Raw genomic sequence first — 22,811 nt, forward strand, 5'->3', positions numbered from 1 at the left:
CAGAAGCCATGGCTTGTTTGTTCTGTGCTGAACGGAACTCCTCTTCACCCTTGCTCTATTGTAAATGACCCCCACCCGAGTTAACATAGTGTTTATCTACTGATGCTGTTATCCATTCTGAAGCCTTTAAATGCTTCCTTTTTAGAGAGAGAGAGACAGAGAGAGACAGAGAGAGAGAGAGAGAGAGAGAGAGACAGGGACAGAGAGAGACAGAGAGAGATAGACAGGGACAGGGTTAGACAGAGAGAGACAGACAGGGACAGAGAGAGACAGAGAGAGACAGACAGGGACAGAGAGAGACAGAGAGAGACAGACAGGGACAGAGAGAGACAGACAGGGACAGAGAGAGATAGAGAGAGACAGACAGGGACTGAGAGAGACAGAGAGAGAGCGACAGAGAGAGAGAGAGACAGAGTGACAGAGAGAGAGAGAGACCAATCAGAATCCAGATTTCATGTAATGTGTAATAAGGAAAACTACATATAACTATTGGGACCGCCATCACTTTTCAAATGTTTTGCTTTCATGGGTGTTCCTTTACAATTCAAAGGTTGTCTATAGCGGAAGGTCATTACGAAAGCTGAAATTGACAGCTCCCTGAACTTTTTTGCATTCAGGGCAGAGAAAGTCATTTCAAACACTTATTAATGAGCAAATATGGTAAAATATTAGTGTGAAATTAATAATTCCCATTGCAGTCAACACTGCTGCCAGGAAATCTAAGCAAATCTCTCTCCTTCCTGCCAAAGCAACTCACTGGAGGCTGTACACAGAACCAGCCCTCAGAGGAACAAAACAAAATAGATAAAAAAACAAAAATTATATTATAATTCTTATCCTCCCTCAAATGTGCTTTATTTTGCCTTGTCTTTGAGAAGCCATTGCAGTATCATCACCAGGATCATCATAATGTTCTCCTCCTCCTCCTATCCCAGATTGTCATTGAACCATTTACTTGATGAGGACAGACAAGACAGGTTCTACTTACGTACGGATGGCGGATGTTGGTTTGTATGTGTTTTCTATTAGATGGAGTCAACTCAACCCATTTACCCACTTACTCATGTATCATATAATACCAATATTGTGATGTCACTGCTACGACAGGCCACTGAAGTATGAGAATTCTAAATGCTTTGTCACCCACACGGATACAGTTGAAACACTCTCTTCTCCTTACAGAGGGATCGACTGTTTCAACGTGTAGTGAGTGGATGCAAGGCAAACACAAAAAAGATGTGGTTCTGCCCAGCCCAGGACAGACTGTATCAACCGGTTAGGCATCAACACCGCCGCTCACGGTCCTGACTGGCAGAATACGTTGTGGTGAACACATTTCAAAGTTGCCATGGAAAGTGTACCATAATAGTAGTGACCACAATCGTTCGGTTTTCCACAGAAGAAGACTCGTTGGCGACCACCTGTTGTTCTAACACATTTACTAATCGCTGGTACTCGTTCCAGTAGCCAATCTGAAACAGAGAAAACACAGGTTAGCATAGCAACCATAGAATTAGAATGAGTTCTATTCTTCTAATTCTATTTTGACAACATTCCCTGTGTTCGACCCCCCACCCCTACCGACCCCCCACCCCCACCGACCCCCCACCCCCACCGACCCCGCACCCACAACACCCTCCCTCCCCTCCACTATATACAGTGTATAAACAGTTAAGTAGGAATATTTTAGTAACACGTTATAACTGCTTATATGTGCTTATAACAGATAATTACACATTATAATTGCTTATATGTGCTTAATAACACATTATAAATGTTTATATGTGCTTAAAACAAGTAATAACACATTATTCGCTTGTAAGAAAAGCGTGAAATGTACTCTAATAATAAATAAGAGCAACCTTATATAGATACTGAAAGTGAGCCTAAATCTACTATGATTCCTCCGGTGTAGCAGAGTAGCCTTATAGATACTGGAGGTGAGCCTAAATCTACTGTCATTCCACTGGTGTAGCAGAGTAGCCTTATAGATACTGGAGGTGAGCCTAAATCTCCTGTCATTCCACCAGTGTAGCAGAGTAGCCTTATAGATACTGGAGGTGAGCCTAAATCTACTGTCATTCCTCCAGTGTAGCAGAGTAGCCTTATAGATACTGGAGGTGAGCCTAAATCTCCTGTCATTCCTCCGGTGTAGCAGAGTAGCCTTATAGATACTGGAGGTGAGCCTAAATCTCCTGTCATTCCTCCAGTGTAGCAGAGTAGCCTTATAGATACTGGAGGTGAGCCTAAATCTACTGTCATTCCACCGGTGTAGCAGAGTAGCCTTGTAGATACTGGAGGTGAGCCTAAATCTCCTGTCATTCCTCCGGTGTAGCAGAATAACAGACAGCGGGTCTAATTTAAACCCTGGCACATCCAGCTACACAGGTTGTAGGGTAAGTAATTGATATTGGGTTGTGTGATTTGAATACACACTCAGTAATGATTCATAATGTTCCAGGTCTGCTCAGACGCCTGCCTTTCTGCACCACAGGTCTGCTATCTTAATTTGATCCCTCTCTTCCGCAGAGAATTTTTCCCGCGGAGCAAGAAAATGCAAATTCTAGCCATCTAAAGATTTGTAATTTCCTCTTTAAAATGTCAGACTCGTCACCCCTCATACCAGCATGTGTCAACACCTACAAAAATGTCCATTAATTATAAAAAACAAGTACTCACTCTCAAAACCATGTGAAGGAAAGAACCTGAAGAGATTGAGATAACTATGGTGAACATACTTACGCCTCATTGGGTTGTTCCTTCACATGGTTTCTGAACTCTACTGACATGTTCTCTCCAACACACCGGCTGCCTTTCATTCTAGCCTCATACTGGCTATCTACATTCATTATAATCCACATATAAAATTCACCTGTTGCTGCAGGATTATTTTCCTGCTGTAGCAAACTGGCTCAAATTAAGATCCTACGTATATATGTATTCCTGCCCCTGCAGCTATATACTATTATACTGCAGTTTAAGTTGTACATCAATACCTTCTACTGCAGCTATATACTATTATACTGCTGTTTATGTTGTACATCAATACCTTCTACTGCAGCTATATACTATTATACTGCTGTTTATGTTGTACATCAATACCTTCTACTGCAGCTATATACTATTATACTGCAGTTTAAGTTGTACATCAATACCTTTTACTGCAGCTGTATACTATTATACTATTAAACTGCAGTTTAAGTTGCACATCAATACCTTCTACCGCAGCTATATACAATTATACTGCAGTTTAAGTTGTACACCACTACCTTCTACTGCAGGTATATACTATTATACTGTTATACTGTGTTTAAGTTGTACATCAATACCTTCTACTGCAGCTATATACTATTATACTATTATACTGCAGTTTAAGTTGTACACCAATACCTTCTACTGCAGCTATATACTATTATACTATTATACTGCAGTTTAAGTTGTACATCAATACCTTCTACTGCAGCTATATACTATTATACTATTATACTGCAGTTTAAGTTGTACATCAATACCTTCTACTGCAGGTATATACTATTATACTATTATACTGCAGTTTAAGTTGTACACCAATACCTTCTACTGCAGGTATATACTATTATACTGCAGTTTAAGTTGTACACCAATACCTTCTACTGCAGCTATATACTATTATACTGCAGTTTAAGTTGTACATCAATACCTTCTACTGCAGCTATATACTATTATACTGCAGTTTAAGTTGTACACCAATACCTTCTACTGCAGGTATATACTATTATACTATTATACTGCAGTTTAAGTTGTACACCAATACCTTCTACTGCAGGTATATACTATTATACTGCAGTTTAAGTTGTACACCACTACCTTCTACTGCAGGTATATACTATTATACTATTATACTGCAGTTTAAGTTGTACATCAATACCTTCTACTGCAGGTATATACTATTATACTATTATACTGCAGTTTAAGTTGTACACCACTACCTTCTACTGCAGGTATATACTATTATACTATTATACTGCAGTTTAAGTTGTACATCAATACCTTCTACTGCAGGTATATACTATTATACTATTATACTGCAGTTTAAGTTGTACACCAATACCTTCTACTGCAGGTATATACTATTATACGGCAGATTAAGTTGTACACCAATACCTTCTACTGCAGGTATATACTATTATACTATTATACTGCAGTTTAAGTTGTACATAAATACCTTCTACTGCAGCTAGATACTATTATACGGCAGATTAAGTTGTACACCAATACCTTCTACTGCAGCTAGATACTATTATACGGCAGATTAAGTTGTATATAAATACCTTCTACTGCAGCTTAATACTATTATACTGCAGTTTAAGTTGTACATCAATACCTTCTACTGCAGCTATATACTATTATACTGCAGTTTAAGTTGTACACCAATACCTTCTACTGCAGGTATATACTATTATACTATTATACTGCAGTTTAAGTTGTACACCAATACCTTCTACTGCAGGTATATACTATTATACTATTATATTGCAGTTTAAGTTGTACATAAATACCTTCTACTGCAGCTATATACTATTATACGGCAGATTAAGTTGTACACCAATACCTTCTACTGCAGCTATATACTATTATACTGTAGTTTAAGTTGTACATAAATACCTTCTACTGCAGCTATATACTATTATACTGCTGTTTATGTTGTACATCAATACCTTCTACTGCAGCTATATACTATTATACTATTATACTGTGTTTAAGTTGTACATCAATACCTTCTACTGCAGCTATATACTATTATACTGCAGTTTAAGTTGTACATCAATACCTTCTACTGCAGCTATATACTATTATACTATTATACTGTGTTTAAGTTGTACACCACTACCTTCTACTGCAGCTATATACTATTATACTATTATACTGTGTTTAAGTTGTACATCAATACCTTCTACTGCAGCTATATACTATTATACTGCAGTTTAAGTTGTACACCAATACCTTCTACTGCAGGTATATAATATTATACTATTATACTGCAGTTTAAGTTGTACACCAATACCTTCTACTGCAGGTATATACTATTATACTATTATACTGCTGTTTAAGTTGTACATCAATACCTTCTACTGCAGCTATATACTATTCTTGTGATCTATTGTGGACTACAGGAAAAGGGCCGAACAGGCCCTCTCTCACCACCGTCACCCCTCATACTAACCCTCTCTCACCACCGTCACCCCTCATACTAACCCTCTCTCACCACCGTCACCCCTCATACTAACCCTCTCTCACCACCTTCACCCCTCATACTAACCCTCTCTCACCACCGTCACCCCTCATACTAACCCTCTCTCACCTGCCATCACCCCTCATACTAACCCTCTCTCACCACCGTCACCCCTCATACTAACCCTCTCTCACCACCGTCACCCCTCATACTAAACCTCTCTCACCACCGTCACCCCTCATACTAACCCTCTCTCACCTGCCGTCACCCCTCATACTAACCCTCTCTCACCACCGTCACCCCTCATACTAACCCTCTCTCACCACCGTCACCCCTCATACTAACCCTCTCTCAACACCGTCACCCCTCATACTAACCCTCTCTCACCACCGTCACCCCTCATACTAACCCTCTCTCACCACCGTCACCCCTCATACTAACCCTCTCTCACCACCGTCACCCCTCATACTAACCCTCTCTCACCACCGTCACCCCTCATACTAACCCTCTCTCACCTGCCGTCACCCCTCATACTAACCCTCTCTCACCACCGTCACCCCTCATACTACCCCCTCTCACCTGCCGTCACCCCTCATACTAACCCTCTCTCACCACCGTCACCCCTCATACTAACCCTCTCTCACCACCGTCACCCCTCATACTAACCCTCTCTCACCTGCCGTCACCCCTCATACTAACCCTCTCTCACCACCGTCACCCCTCATACTACCCCCTCTCACCACCGTCACCCCTCATACTAACCCTCTCTCACCACCGTCACCCCTCATATTAACCCTCTCTCACCACCGTCACCCCTCATACTACCCCCTCTCACCACCGTCATCACCGTCTCCTCTCATACCAGCCCTCTCTCACCACCGTCACCCCTCATACTAACCCTCTCTCACCACCGTCACCCCTCATACTACCCCCTCTCACCACCGTCATCACCGTCTCCTCTCATACCAGCCCTCTCTCACCACCATCACCCCTCATACTACCCCCTCTCACCACCGTCATCACCGTCTCCTCTCATACCAGCCCTCTCTCACCACCGTCACCACCGTCACCCCTCATACTAGCCCTCTCTCACCACCGTCACTCCTCATACCAGCCCTCTCTCACCACCGTCACCCCTCATACCAGCCCTCTCTCACCACCGTCACCCCTCATACCAGCCCTCTCTCACCACCGTCACCCCTCATACCAGCGCTCTCTCACCACCGTCACCCCTCATACCAGCCCTCTCTCACCACCGTCACCCCTCATACCAGCCCTCTCTCACTACCGTCACCCCTCATACCAGCCCTCTCTCACCACCGTCACCACCGTCACCCCTCATACCAGCCCTCTCTCACCACCGTCACCCCTCATACCAGCCCTCTCTCACCACCGTCACTCCTCATACCAGCCCTCTCTCACCACCGTCACCCCTCATACCAGCCCTCTCTCACCACCGTCACCACCGTCACCCCTCATACCAGCCCTCTCTCACCACCGTCACCACCGTCACCCCTCATACCAGCCCTCTCTCACCACCGTCACCACCGTCACCCCTCATACCAGCCCTCTCTCACCACTGTCACCACCGTCACCCCTCATACCAGCCCTCTCTCACCATCGTCACCACCGTCACCCCTAATACCAGCCCTCTGACACCACCGTCACTACCGTCACCACCGTCACCCCTCATACCAGCCCTCTCTCACCACCGTCACCACCGTCACCCCTCATACCAGCCCTCTTTCACCACCGTCACCACCGTCACCCCTCATACTAGCCCTCTCTCACCACCGTCACTCCTCATACTAGCCCTCTCTCACCACTGTCACCACCGTCACCCCTCATACCAGCCCACTCTCACCACCGTCACCACCGTCACCCCTCATACTAGCCCTCTCTCACCACCGCCACCCCTCATACCAGCCCTCTCTCACCACCGTCACCACCGTCACCCCTCATACTAGCCCTCTCTCACCACCGTCACCACCGTCACCCCTCATACCAGCCCTCTTTCACCACCGTCACCACCGTCACCCCTCATACTAGCCCTCTCTCACCACCGTCACTCCTCATACTAGCCCTCTCTCACCACTGCCACCACCGTCACCCCTCATACCAGCCCTCTCTCACCTGCCGTCACCACCGTCACCCCTCATAACAGCCCTCTCTCACCATGGGTCACCCCTCATACTAGCCCTCTCTCACCACCATCACCACCGTCACCTGCCGTCACCCCTCATAGTAACCCTCTCTCACCACCGTCACCTGCCGTCACCCCTCATACTAACCCTCTCTCACCATGGGTCACCCCTCATACTAGCCCCTCTCACCACCGTCATCACCGTCTCCTCTCATACCAGCCCTCTCTCACCTGCCGTCACCCCTCATACCAGCCCTCTCTCAACACCGTCACCCCTCATGCTAGCCCTCTCTGACCAACGTCACCACCGTCACCCCTCATAACAGCCCTCTCTCACCACCGTCACCCCTCATGCTAGCACTCTCTCACCACCGTCACCACCATCACCCCTCATACTAGCCTTCTCTCACCACCGTCACCACCAACACCCCTCATACCAACCCTCTCTCACCACAATCACCGCTCATAACAGCCCTCTCTCACCACCGTCAGCCCTCATACTAGCCCTCTCTCACCTCTATAACCTGTCATTGTCTGCCTGTAATTTGGGCGTCATTGTCATGACCCAAAATGACAATCTATCTCTATGTCTGCATCAGTCTCTCGCTTTCTCTCTCTCTCTTTCTCTTTCTCTCTCACTCTCTCTCTGATTCTCTCTCTTTCCTCCTCCTGTCTCTATCCGGCTGTGAGGGGTTAGACACCAGGGCTGTGGGGCGTTAATTGGTGGTGTATTGTGCATGGAAGGCAGCCAGCAGGTTTGACTACACACCGTGCAGTGATCTAAGCTCACAGTCATCTAGCACTATCACGTGTCAGATAAAATGGTTGCTAGCAATGGTTGGAACTGGTTAATGTAGAAGAACAAAGTTATTTGAGGAACAGAACCCGATCCGGAAACCAAAGTGATCTATACTGTTCCGGAACAGAACCGTTATTTTAAAAGCATTACAACTGGTTAATAACGTTATATTAGGTTCCAGGCATTTTGTTCCTGTCCCACAGAAAATGCAACAAAGCGCCTATGCAAAGCCCTCACTCTGTCACTCAGAAACGTATTCCAGCGTCTGCATGCCAGCTGGAAATCTTTACCAGTGGGTGTGTATAGTCTGCCTGCCAGTCCCCTCTGAAGCATAGGTTACTGTAGCCCCTCCCCTCTGAAACATAGGTTACTGTAGCCGCTCCCATCTGAAGCATAGGTTACTGTAGCCCCTCCCCTCTGAAGCATAGGTTAATGTAGCCCCTCTCCTCTGAAGAATAGGTTACTGTAGCCCCTCCCCTCTGAAGCATAGGTTACTGTAGCCCCTCCCCTCTGAAGCATATGTTACTTTAGCCCCCCCCCCCCCCCACCCCACTGAAGCATAGGTTACTGTAGCCCCTCACCTCTGAACCATTGGTTACTGTAACCCCTTCCCTCTGACGTGTAGGTTACTGTAGCCCCTCCCCTCTGAAGCATATGTTACTGTAGCCCCTCCCCTCTGAACTATAGGTTACTGTAACCCCTCCCCTCTGAAGCATCGGTTAATGTAGCCCCTCCCCTCTGAAGCATATGTTACTGTAGCCCCTCCCCTCTGAAGCATCGGTTAATGTAGCCCCTCCCCTCTGAAGCATATGTTACTGTAACCCCTCCCCTCTGAAGCATCGGTTAATGTAGCCCCTCCCCTCTGAAGCATAGGTTACTGTAGCCCCTCCCCTCTGAAGCATATGTTACTGTAGCCCCTCCCCTCTGAAGCATCGGTTAATGTAGCCCCTCCCCTCTGAAGCATAGGTTACTGTAGCCCCTCCCCTCTGAAGCATCGGTTAATGTAGCCCCTCCCCTCTGAAGCATAGGTTACTGTAGCCCCTCCCCTCTGAAGCATAGGTTAATGTAGCCCCTCCCCTCTGAAGCATAGGTTACTGTAGCCCCTCCGAAGCATAGGTTACTGTAGCCCCTCCCCTCTGAAGCATAGGTTACTGTAGCCCCTCCCCTCTGAAGCATAGGTTACTGTAGTCCCTCCCCTCTGAAGCATAGGTTACTGTAGCCCCTCCCCTCTGAAGCATAGGTTACTGTAGTCCCTCCCCTCTGAAGCATAGGTTACTGTAGCCCCTCCGAAGCATAGGTTACTGTAGCCCCTCCCCTCTGAAGCATAAGTTAATGTAGCCCCTCCCTTTTGAAGCATAGGTTACTGTAGCCCCTCCTCTTTGAAGCATAGGTTACTGTAGCCCCTCCCCTCTGAAGCATAGGTTACTGTAGCCCCTCCCCTCTGAAGCATAGGTTACTGTAGCCCCTCCCCTCTGAAGCATAGGTTACTGTAGCCCCTCCCCTCTGAAGCATAGGTTACTGTAGCCCCTCCCCTCTGAAGAATAGGTTACTGTAGCCCCTCCCCTCCGAAGCATAGGTTACTGTAGCTCCTCCCCTTTTGAAGCATAGGTTAATGTAGCCCCTCCCCTCTGAAGGATATGTTACTGTAGCCCCTCCCCTCTGAAGGATAGGTTACTGTAGCCCCTCCCCTCTGAAGGATAGGTTACTGTAGCCCCTCCCCTCTGAAGGATAGGTTACTGTAGCCCCTCCCCTCTATAAGGATAGGTTACTGTAGCCCCTCCCCTCTGAAGGATAGGTTACTGTAGCCCCTCCCCTCTATAAGGATAGGTTACTGTAGCCCCTCCCCTCTGAAGGATAGGTTACTGTAGCCCCTCCCCTCTATAAGGATAGGTTACTGTAGCCCCTCCCCTCTGAAGGATAGGTTACTGTAGCCCCTCCCCTCTGAAGGATAGGTTACTGTAGCCCCTCCCCTCTGAAGGATAGGTTACTGTAGCCCCTCCCCTCTGAAGGATAGGTTACTGTAGCCTACTGTCGACATTCCACGCATGATTCTGAAATTAGGGAGAGATGCTTAATTAGAGAACAATGGATTCACTTTTCAGTGCTAGATTTTCAATGCTCTCTCCTCACCCACAGTTGCATCTCTCGCCCTACACTGTGACTGACAGTGTGTATGTGTTTGTCTTTCGTTATGATTAAACCATGCTGTTACGGAAAAATACTATTTGCTCTTAACGTCTTTCCAATACAGCACACTAGCTCGGTACCGGTGCCCCCTGTATATATCCTCGTTATTGTTTTTATTATTGTGTTACTTTTTATTATTACTTTTTATTTTAGCTTACTTGGTAAATATTGTCTTCTTCTTGAACTGCACTGTTGGTTTCACGGTAAAGTCTGCACTTGTTGTTTTCGGCGAATGTGGCAAGTAAAGTTTGATTTGATTTAAATTGCTTTCCCGCTCCATAGCAAACATAGCAAAGTTCATCCTGTTCATCCTGTGATGTAGACATTTTCTGCTCATAATGAGATGTAAAAGCTGTGTCGGTATGGAGTTATAGAGAGCTCTGTAGATGGATGTGCACGTGAGGGCCTGCACCTTTTTGGGTCCCCCTGTTCTCATCTCATAGACGTCTATAGTGTAGTTGGACCGTCGGCCATAGCTGTCAAACTGGATGTTCCCCGTCATCCCCTGGACCTGGACCTGCACCGCGGGACAGCAACACACATAGGCAAAACACACAGAACAACGTGTCATACAGACTGCCGAGTTATTATCAAAACACACAGAACAACGTGTCATACAGACTGCCGAGTTATTATCAAAACACACAGAACAACGTGTCATACAGACTGCCATGTTATTATCAAAACGCACAGAACAACGTGTAATACAGACTGCCGAGTTATTATCAAAACACACAGAACAACGTGTAATACAGACTGCCATGTTATTATCAAAACACACAGAACAACGTGTAATACAGACTGCCGAGTTATTATCAAAACACACAGAACAACGTGTAATACAGACTGCCATGTTATTATCAAAACACACAGAACAACGTGTAATACAGACTGCCAAGTTATTATCAAAACACACAGAACAACGTGTAATACAGACTGCCATGTTATTATCAAAACACACAGAACAACGTGTAATACAGACTGCCATGTTATTATCAAAACACACAGAACAACGTGTAATACAGACTGCCATGTTATTACCAAAACACACAGAACAACGTGAAATAAAGACTGCCATGTTATTATCAAAACACACAGAACAACGTGTAATACAGACTGACAAGTTATTATCAAAACACACAGAACAACGTGTAATACAGACCGACAAGTTATTAACAAAACACACAGAACAACGTGTAATACAGACTGCCATGTTATTATCAAAACACACAGAACAACGTGTAATACAGACTGCCATGTTATTATCAAAACACACAGAACAACGTGTAATACAGACTGCCATGTTATTATCAAAACACACAGAACAACGTGTAATACAGACTGCCATGTTATTATCAAAACACACAGAACAACGTGTCATACAGACTGCCGAGTTATTATCAAAACACACAGAACAACGTGTCATACAGACTGCCATGTTATTATCAAAACGCACAGAACAACGTGTAATACAGACTGCCGAGTTATTATCAAAACACACAGAACAACGTGTAATACAGACTGCCATGTTATTATCAAAACACACAGAACAACGTGTAATACAGACTGCCGAGTTATTATCAAAACACACAGAACAACGTGCAATACAGACTGCCATGTTATTATCAAAACACACAGAACAACGTGTAATACAGACTGCCATGTTATTATCAAAACACACAGAACAACGTGTAATACAGACTGCCATGTTATTATCAAAACACACAGAACAACATGTAATACAGACTGCCATGTTATTATCAAAACACACAGAACAACGTGTAATACAGACTGCCGAGTTATTATCAAAACACACAGAACAACGTGTAATACAGACTGCCGAGTTATTATCGAAACACACAGAACAACGTGTAATACAGACTGCCATGTTATCATCAAAACACACAGAACAACGTGTAATACAGACTGCCATGTTATTATCAAAACACACAGAACAACGTGTAATACAGACTGACAAGTTATTATCAAAACACACAGAACAACGTGTAATACAGACTGCCATGTTATTATCAAAACACACAGAACAACGTGTAATACAGACCGACAAGTTATTATCAAAACATACAGAACAACGTGTAATACAGACTGCCATGTTATTATCAAAACACACAGAACAACGTGTAATACAGACTGCCAAGTTATTATCAAAACACACAGAACAACGTGTAATACAGACTGACAAGTTATTATCAAAACACACAGAACAACGTGTAATACAGACTGCCATGTTATTATCAAAACACACAGAACAACGTGTAATACAGACTGCCAAGTTATTATCAAAACACACAGAACAACGTGTAATACAGACTGACAAGTTATTATCAAAACACACAGAACAACGTGTAAAACAGACTGCCATGTTATTATCAAAACACACAGAACAACGTGTAATACAGACTGCCATGTTATTATCAAAACACACAGAACAACGTGTAATACAGACTGCCATGTTAATATCCAAACACACAGAACAACGTGTAATACAGACTGCCAAGTTATTATCAAAACACACAGAACAACGTGTAATACAGACTGCCATGTTATTATCAAAACACACAGAACAACGTGTAATACAGAAAGCCAAGTTATTATCAAAACACACAGAACAACGTGTAATACAGACTGCCATGTTATTATCAAAACACACAGAACAACGTGTAATACAGACTGCCAAGTTATTATCAAAACACACAGAACAACGTGTAATACAGACTGCCATGTTATTATCAAAACACACAGAACAACGTGTAATACAGAAAGCCAAGTTATTATCAAAACACACAGAACAACGTGTAATACAGACTGCCGTGTTAATATCCAAACACACAGAACAACGTGTAATACAGAAAGCCAAGTTATTATCAAAACACACAGAACAACGTGTAATACAGACTGCCATGTTATTATCAAAACACACAGAACAACGTGTAATACAGACTGCCAAGTTATTATCAAATTTGGAAATGGCTGGTATTAGGAAATGGCAGGTATTCACATAGGTTGAATCGTTGGCGTTAATCAAATGATGGAACTGATAGGCTTTAATAAAAGATGTGGGTTTATGGTAATGAGAATGAGAGTCTCTTTGTATTTCAGAGAGCTGAGCTGAGGGGGAGAGAATTTCACTGTGAGAGGTCTGTGAGAGGACATCTGGGAGGCAGAGGAAGGAGGAGATTAGTCTCTTTTTATCCTTCTCTATCTCTCCCTCTTCCCCCTCTTTATATAGATCTCTATCTTTCTCTCTGCCCCCTCTTTCTATAGCTCTCTATCTCTTTATCTGCCCCCTCTTTCTATCACACTTGCTCCTTGTCTCGCTTTCTCAATCTTTCAAGTCTCACCTTATCATCTCCATCTCTCTCACTCCTTCCCCCGTCTATCTCTCTCTCTCTCTTCCCTACATACCTCCATCTCTCTCACTACTTCCCCTGTCTATCTCTCTCTCCTCCCTACATACCTCCATCTCTCTCACTACTTCCCCCGTCTATCTCTCTCTCCTCCCTACCTACCTCCATCTCTCTCACTACTTCCCCTGTCTATCTCTCTCTCCCTACATACCTCCGTCTCTCTCACTACTTCCCCCGTCTATCTCTCTCTCTCTCTCCTCCCTACATACCTCCATCTCTCTCACTACTTCCTCCATCTATCTCTCTCTCCTCCCTACATATCTCCATCTCTCTCACTACTTCCCCCGTCTATCTCTCTCTCTCCTCCCTACCTACCTCCATCTCTCTCACTACTTCCCCTGTCTATCTCTCTCTCTCTCCTCCCTACAAACCTCCATCTCTCTCACTACTTCCCCCGTCTATCTCTCTCTCCTCCCTACATACCTCCATCTCTCTCACTACTTCCCCCATCTCTCTGTTTCACCTCGCTCCCTACCTACCTCCTTCCTTCTCTCTCTCCCTTCCCTTCTCTGCCTACCTCCTTCCTTCTCTCTCTCCCTTCCCTTCTCTGCCTACCTCCTTCCTTCTCTCTCTCCCTTCCCTTCTCTGCCTACCTCCTTCCTTCTCTCTCTCCCTTCCCTTCTCTGCCTACCTCCTTCCTTCTCTCTCTCCCTTCCCTTCTCTGCCTACCTACTTCCCTCTCTCTCTCCCCTCGCTCCCTACCTACCTCCTTCCTTCTCTCTCTCCCTTCCCTTCTCTGCCTACCTCCTTCCTTCTCTCTCCCTTCCCTTCTCTGCCTACCTCCTTCCTTCTCTCTCTCCCTTCCCTTCTCTGCCTACCTCCTTCCTTCTCTCTCTCCCTTCCCTTCTCTGCCTACCTCCTTCCTTCTCTCTTTCCCCTCGCTCCCTACCTACCTCCTTCCTTCTCTCTCTCCCTTCCCTTCTCTGCCTATCTCCTTCCTTCTCTCTCTCCCTTCCCTTCTCTGCCTACCTCCTTCCTTCTCTACCCTCCCTACCAACCTCTTTCCTTCTACCGCTCTCCTCCCTACCGCCATCCTTCTCTCTCTCTACCTCCCTCCCCATCTGTTCCTCTTTCTGTCCCTCTCTATCTTACCATTTTGAGTGCTCTCTCGATGTCGATGCCCTGGCTCCATGGCACGGCAGGGTTGGCCAGACAGTCTCCTGCGCCCCCTCGCCGTGACACGTCTACGCGTTGGCGCCGCAGGTACCGGAATGCCTCCGCGATCACCAGGATTGCATCGTGGGTCAGAGCTGACGTGTACTGCCGAGGACAAGAGAGTTCAGGGGGATCACAAGAGATCACCAGAAATCACAAGAGAGATCATGGGAGACTAACCAACGTAGTTGGCAAACAATACATCATTCATTCATTTATTTTTTCAAAAGTAGAACTTCTGAGAGATCCACTGAAGAGTTGAAACACATCGATACCCAGCTCTCTGGTCTTTTCCATTGTGGAGAGGTTGGAGTCTGTTGGATTGAGTGTGTGGACAGGTGTATTTTATACAGGTAACGAGTTCAAACAGGTGCAGTTAATACAGGTAATGAGTGGAGAACAGGAGGGTTTCTTAAAGAAAAACTAACAGGTCTGTGAGAGCCGGGATTCTTACTGGTTGGTAGGTGATCAAATACGTCATGCAATAAAATGCAAATTAATTACTTAAAAATCATACAATGTGATTTTCTGGATTTTTGTTTCAGATTCTGTCTCTCACGGTTGAAGTGTACCTATGATAAAAATGACAGACCTCTACATGCTTTGTAAGTAGGAAAACCTGCAAAATCGGCAGTGTATCAAATCTCCCCACTGTATGCTACTTTTTACTGCCTAAACTCAGCAACAAAAAAAAAATCCTCTCACTGTCAACTGTGTTAATTTTTAGCTAACTTTATCATGTGTAAATATTTGTATGAACATAACAAGATTCAACAACTGAGACATAAACTGAACAAGTTCTACAGACATGTGACTAAGAGAAATTGAATAATGTGTCCCTGAACAAAGGCGGGGAATGGCTCTAGCCCTCACCCTCCGATCCAACAGGTCCCAGACGTGCTCAATGGGATTAAGATCCAGGCTCTCGCTGGCCATGGCAGAACACTGACATTCCTGACTTGCAGGAAATCATGCACAGAACGAGCAGTATGGCTGGTGTCATTGTCATGCTGGAGGGTCATGTCAGGATGAGCCTGCAGGAAGGGTACCACATGAGGGAGGAGGATGTTTCCCTGTAATGCACAGCGTTGAGATTGCCTGCAATAACAAGCTCAGTCCGATGATGCTGTGACACATCGCCCCAGACCATGACGGACCCTCCACCTCCAAATCGATCCCGCTACAGAGTACAGGCCTCGGTGTAATGGTCATTCCTTCGATGAAAAACGCGAATCCGACCATCACCCCTGGTGAGACAAAACCGCGACTCGTCAGTGAAGAACACTTTTTGCCAGTCCTGTCTTGTCCAGCGACGGTGGGTTTGTGCCCATAGGCGACGTTGTTGCCGGTGATGTCTGGTGAGGACCTGCCTTACAACAGGCCTACAAGCCCTCAGTCCAGCCTCTCACAGCCTATTGTGGACAGTATGAGCACTGAAGGAGGGATTGTGCGTTCCTGGTGTAAATTGGGCAGTTGTTGTTGCCATCCTGTACCTGTCCCGCAGGTGTGATGTTCGGATGTACCGATCCTGTGCAGGTGTTGTTACACGTGGTCTGCCACTGCGAGGACGATCAGCTGTCCGTCCTGACTCCCTGTAGCGCTGTCTTAGGCGTCTCACAGTACGTACATTGCAATTCATTGCCCTGGCCACATCTGCAGTCCTCATGCCTCCTTGCAGCATGCCTAAGGCACGTTCACGCAGATGAGCAGGGACCTTGGACATATTTATTTTGGTATTTTTCAGAGTCAGTAGAAATGTCTCTTTAGTGTCCTAAGTTTTCATAACTGTGACCGTCTGTAATGTTATTTACTACTTCCTATATATAGACATGTTATTTACTACTTCATGTAGATAGCCATGTTATTTACTACTTCCTATAAATAGCCATGTTATTTACTACTTCCTATAAATAGCCTATATTTGTTTCACAGTGTATTTATTCCCTGTGTCACTTGTTCAGTTTGTATTGTATTTTTATCTTATCTTTAACTATGCACTGTCCGTCTCTGTCACGCCCTTAGAGAGCCGTTTTATTTCTCTATTTGGTGAGGTCAGGGTGTGATGTGGGGTGGGCATTCTATGTTGTCTATTTCTTTGTTTTTGGCCGAGTATGGTTCCCAATCAGGGGCAGCTGTCTATCGTTGTCTCTGATTGGGGATCATACTTAGGCAGCCCTTTTCCCACCTGTGAATGTGGATAGTTATTTTCTGTTTAGTCTCTGTTACCTGACAGAACTGTTCGCTTTCGCTTAGTTACTTTGTTTGAGTGTTTTTTTGATGATAAAAGTAATCATGAACACTTTTCATGCTGCGCTTTGGTCCACTCCTTCCGACGACAGGCTTTACAGTCTATACCTGTTGTCTGCAAAGCATTTGACATATATATTTTGATTTGATATATACATTTTAATGAATTACTATAGCGCACTCCTTGGGACAATCAGTGTGTTTTTGTAAATACCAGTTCTCTATGGCAAGACACATCATTCACCCAAGTTTTGTCAAAATCGGGCCAGTGCTATCGGTGATGTTGCGTGTGACTAACGTACAAAACTACTACCGGACAGAGACAGATTCACAGTTCCTTCCCCGATTTCATCGTGGGCGACAATTAAGTGTAATTTCAAACCCATTTCTTCCTTGATCAGTGTTTAATTAGATCTACATTGAAGCTGTGCTATAACCTTGCTTCACATCTGCCTATCAATATATCGATCGTTGGGGAAGGGAAGGAGAGAAATGGAAAAAGAAAGAGAATGGGAGAGTGACATACTGAGAGGAGAAGAAGAGAGAAGAGAGGAGAAGGAAAGGAAACGTAAATGAGAAGAGAGGAGAAGGAGAGGAAACGAAAGTGAGAAGAGAGGAGGAGAGGAAACGAAAGTGAGAAGAGGGGAGAAGGAGAGGAAACGAAACTGAGGAGAGGAGGAGGAGAGGAAACGAAAGTGAGAAGAGAGGAGAAGGAGAGGAAACGAAAGTGAGAAGAGAGGAGGAGAGGAAACGAAAGTGAGAAGAGAGGAGAAGGAGAGGAAACGAAAGTGAGAAGAGAGGAGAAGGAGAGGAAACGAAAGTGAGAAGAGAGGAGGAGAGGAAACGAAAGTGAGAAGAGAGGAGAAGGAGAGGAAACGAAAGTGAGAAGAGAGGAGGAGAGGAAACGAAAGTGAGAAGAGAGGAGAAGGAGAGGAAACGAAAGTGAGAAGAGAGGAGAAGGAGAGGAAACGAAAGTGAGAAGAGAGTAGAAGGAGAGGAAACTAAAGTGAAAAAGGAACGTGAGAAGAAAGAGAATGGGAGAGTGACAGAGGCTGAGAGGAGAAGGACAAGAGGGAGAGCTCTCTATCCATGAGAAGAGATGGATACATTCAGTTTTGCATTCTTAACAGCACATCATGAAAGGCTTGGCTGCTGTTCTGTAGTCTGCAGTAGATACCTTGAGCGGAGTGTTCTTGGCCTCTGGGAATTCCCTTTCATCCAGTCTCTCCCAGCGCTGTAGGAACTGTTGAACGATGGGGTTCTCAGGGCTCACTATCTGGAAGCCTGATATGTTGGCCCCGCCTAGGAAGACCTTGTCCAAGCTCACATTGGAGAAACCCTGACATCAGAGAGAGAGGAGGGAGGGATGGACGGAGACAGGGAGAGAAGGATGGAGGGAGAGAGGCAGGGGGAGAGAGAGAAACAGAGAGACAGAGGGAGAGAGACAGGGAGAGAAACAAAGGGCAAGAGACAGAGCGAGACAGAGAGACAGAGTGAGAGAGTCAGACAGAAAGACAGAGTGAGAGACAGAGAGACAGAGGGAGAGAGAAATAGAGGGAGAGAAGGAAAGAGACAGAGGGGGAGAGACAGAGGGAGAGAGACAGAGAGATAAACAGAGTGAGAGACAGAGAGAGAAACAGAGTCCGAGAGATAGAGAGAGAGACAGAGGGAGAGAGACAGAGAGATAAATAGAGTGAGAGACAGAGAGAGAAACAGAGGGAGAGAGACAGACAGAGACCGATAGAGACAGAGAAACAGAGGGAATTCAGGGTCCAAAAGCATAACGTTTCCAAGAAAATGTTAAAGGAATCACCTTGAAAGTGTGTTTTGGGATTTGAAAACCTCCTCCCTTAATGTTGCACGAGGAAGGATGTCATAAATCTAGCTTCTCAATGTAACTCAGTGAAGAGTATTAGACCCTACAAGGTAGTCAATAGTTACAGAAAGGAATAACATTTTATTTTCAGCCATAATAAAAGGGAGGTCTATGTTTCTTTGTCAAGATGATGTGAACAGTGTCTCTTCTACATACAGCACTGCACAACGGAATTAAGATATGGTACAACAACACAACAACACGTTTTCCCCTGGTTGATGGCTCAGTCCGTCCTCCCAGAGAATCAAACGTATTGTAATGTATTCTGACAAGCTGGCGGCTCCAACTGCCGTCAAATTACACGGTGCCTCCTGGAGTCATGTCAGAGTGAGCTTTCTTTTCATGGTCAAATTGCTAGTTTCAGAGTACAGCGTCGTGTTATGGAGTACAAGGGCATGTGTCCGTGACTTGTGCATAATGGGGACTTTTAAAGTCAGGGACACAGCGGAGAGAGAACAACAGGACAGGAGAGGAGAGGAGAGGGGAGGGGAATGGGAGAGGAAAGGAGAGGAGAGGGGAGGAGAGGGGAGGAGAGGAGAGGGGAGGGGAATGGGAGAGGAAAGGAGAGGAGAGGGGAGGGGAGGGGAATGGGAGAGGAAAGGAGAGGAGAGGAGAGGAGAGGAGAGGAGAGGAGAGGGGAGGGGAGGGGAATGGGAGAGGAAAGGAGAGGAGAGGAAAGGAGAGGAGAGGAGAGGGGAGAGGAGGGGAATGGGAGAGGAAAGGAGAGGAGAGGAGAAGAGAGGAGAGGAGAGGAGAGGAGAGGGGAGGGGAGGGGAATGGGAGAGGAAAGGAGATGAGAGGGGAGGAAAGGAGAGGAGAGGAGAGGGGAGGGGAGGGGAGGGGAATGGGAGAGGAAAGGAGAGGAGAGGAGAGGAGAGGAGAGGAGAGGAGAAGGGAGGGGAGGGGAATGGGAGAGGAAAGGAGAGGAGAGGGGAGGAAAAGAGAGGAGAGGAGAGGAGAGGAGAAGGGAGGGGAATGGGAGAGGAAAGGAGAGGAGAGGAGAGGAAAGGAGAGGAGAGGAGAGGAGAGGAGAGGAGAGGAAAGGAGAGGAGAGGAAAGGAGAGGAGAGGGCTGGGGAATGGGAGAGGAAAGGAGAGGGGAGGGGAATGGGAGGGGAAAGGAGAGGAGAGGGGAGTGGAATGTGAGAGGAAAGGAGAGGAGAGGGGAGGAAAGGAGAGGAGAGTAGAGGAGAGGAGAGGGGAGGGGAGGGGAATGGGAGAGGAAAGGAGAGGAGAGGAGAGGGTAGGAAAGGAAAGGAGAGGAGAGGAGAGGAGAGGAGAGGAGAGGAGAGGAGAGGGGAGGGGAGGGGAATGGGAGAGGAAAGGAGAGGAGAGGGGAGGAAAGGAAAGGAGAGGAGAGGAGAGGAGAGGGGAGGGGAGGGGAATGGGAGAGGAAAGGAGAGGAGAGGGGAGGAAAGGAGAGGAGAGGAGAGGAGAGGGGAGGGGAATGGGAGAGGAAAGGAGAGGAGAGGGGAGGAAAGGAGAGGAGAGGAGAGGAGAGGGGAGGGGAGGGGAATGGGAGAGGAAAGGAGAGGAGAGGGAGGAAAGGAGAGGAGAGGAGAGGAGAGGAGAGGAAAGGAGAGGAGAGGAGAGGAGAGGAGAGGAGAGGAGAGGAGAGGAAAGGATAGGAGAGGGCTGGGGAATGGGAGAGGAAAGGAGAGGGGAGGGGAATGGGAGAGGAAAGGAGAGGAGAGGGGAGGGGAATGTGAGAGGAAAGGAGAGGAGAGTGGAGGGGAATGGGAGAGGAAAGGAGAGGAGAGGGGAGGGGAATGGGAGAGGGGGTGAGAGGAGTGGGGAGAGGAATGGGAGAGGAAGGAGAGGAGAGGGGAATGGGAGAGGAGAGGAGAGGGGAATGGGAGAGGAAAGGAGAGGAGAGGGGAGGGGAATGGGAGAGGAAGGAGAGGAGAGGGGAGGGGAATGGGAGAGGAAGGAGAGGAGAGGGGAGGGGAATGGGAGAGGAAGGAGAGGAGAGGGGAGGGAAATGGGAGAGGAAGGAGAGGAGAGGGGAGGGGAATGGGAGAGGAAGGAGAGGAGAGGGGAGGGGAATGGGAGAGGAAGGAGAGGAGAGGGGAGGGGAGGGGAATGGGAGAGGAAGGAGAGGAGAGGGGGGGGGAATGGGAGAGGAAGGAGAGGAGAGGGGAGGGGAATGGGAGAGGAAGGAGAGGAGAGGGGAGGGGAATGGGAGAGGAAGGAGAGGAGATGGGAGGGGAATGGGAGAGGAAGGAGAGGAGAGGGGAGGGGAATGGGAGAGGCAGGAGAGGAGAGGGGAGGGGAATGGGAGAGGCAGGAGAGGAGAGGGGAGGGGAATGGGAGAGGAAAGAGAGGAGAGGGGAGGGGAATGGGAGAGAAAGGAGAGGAGAGGGGAGGGGAATGGGAGAGGAAGGACAGGAGAGGGGAGGGGAATGGGAGAGGGAGGAGAGGAGAGGGGAGGGGAATGGGAGAGGGAGGAGAGGAGAGGGGAGGGGAATGGGAGAGGGAGGAGAGGAGAGGGGAGGGGAATGGGAGAGGAAGGAGAGGAGAGGGGAGGGGAATGGGATAGGAAGGAGAGGAGAGGGGAGGGGAATGGGAGAGGAAGGAGAGGAGAGGGGAGGGGAATGGGAGAGGGAGGAGAGGAGAGGGGAGGGGAATGGGAGAGGAAGGAGAGGAGAGGGGAGGGGAATGGGAGAGGAAGGAGAGGAGAGGAGAGGAGAGGGGAGGGGAATGGGAGAGGGAGGATAGGAGAGGGGAGGGGAATGGGAGAGGAAGGAGAGGAGAGGGGAGAGGAATGGGAGAGGGAGGATAGGAGAGGGCTGGCCCTTGCTCTCATCTTAATAATACAGGAGTCAACCTGAAACTACACGTTTCCACTTTATCCCTCTGACGACAGCAGATCAGACACTCTATCCACATGTTTGAAAAGTATTGTACTGAAAACTAGATGTCACTATGTCCCTCCCCTATGACCTTGTTCTCCAATGCGTTTTGAGATGGAGGCAAGGAGATAGGAGGCAAGGAATCAAGGAAATATTGAGAAAGGTTGCCCTACTGTTTCTTAGAATTTAGCAGATGTTATTGAGAGTGTAGAGAAATTATTGTGTTCCTAGCTCTATCAGTGGAGTAATATTTATCAATACACACAAATCTATAAAGTAAAATAATGGAATAAAGATATATAGAAATATTAGGAAGAAGCAATGTCGGAATACAGAGTGTATATACAGTATATATATATATATATATATATATACAGTTGAAGTCGGAAGTTTACATACACTTAGGTTGGAATCATTAAAATTTGTTTGTCAATCACTCCACAAATTTCTTGTTAACAAACTATAGTTTTGGCAAGTCGGTTAGGACATCTACTTTGTGCATGACACAAGTCATTTTTCCAACAATTGTTTACAGACAGATTATTTCACTTATAATTTACTGTATCACAATTCCAGTGGGTCAGAAGTTTACATACCCCAAGTTGAATGTGCCTTTAAACAGCGTGGAAAACTCCACAAAATTATGTCATGGCTTTAGAAGCTTCTGATAGGCTAATTGACATAATTTGAGTCAATTGGAGGTGTACCTGTGGATGTATTTCAAGGCCTACCTTCAAACTCAGTGCCTCTTTGCTTGACATAATGGAAAAATCAAAAGAAATCAGCCAAGACCTCAGAAAAAAAATTGTAGACCTCCTCAAGTCTGGTTCATAATTGGGAGAAATTTCCAAACGCCTGAAGTTTCCACGTTGATCTGTACAAACAATAGTACGCAAGTATAAACACCATGGGA

The 22,811-nt window shown here is 46.4% G+C and overlaps 1 protein-coding gene across 3 annotated transcripts in view; it reads right to left on the bottom strand.

The window, feature by feature from the left end:
• LOC129858422 (glutamate receptor 3-like) overlaps positions 1 to 22,811 on the bottom strand; it is a 197,850-nt gene that overhangs the window by 74,217 nt on the left and 100,822 nt on the right. For all 3 annotated transcript variants that reach the window (XM_055927629.1, XM_055927628.1, XM_055927630.1), the window contains exons 4-7: positions 18,349 to 18,510; positions 14,862 to 15,029; positions 10,754 to 10,858; positions 1,362 to 1,472 (exon numbers count right to left, since the gene is read on the bottom strand). In XM_055927629.1, the coding sequence (XP_055783604.1) occupies positions 1,362 to 1,472; positions 10,754 to 10,858; positions 14,862 to 15,029; positions 18,349 to 18,510 (546 nt within the window). The remainder of the gene's footprint in view (positions 1 to 1,361; positions 1,473 to 10,753; positions 10,859 to 14,861; positions 15,030 to 18,348; positions 18,511 to 22,811) is intronic.

This window comes from Salvelinus fontinalis, chromosome 6 (assembly GCF_029448725.1).
Source record: "Salvelinus fontinalis isolate EN_2023a chromosome 6, ASM2944872v1, whole genome shotgun sequence".
Classification (NCBI taxonomy): Eukaryota; Metazoa; Chordata; class Actinopteri; order Salmoniformes; family Salmonidae; genus Salvelinus; species Salvelinus fontinalis.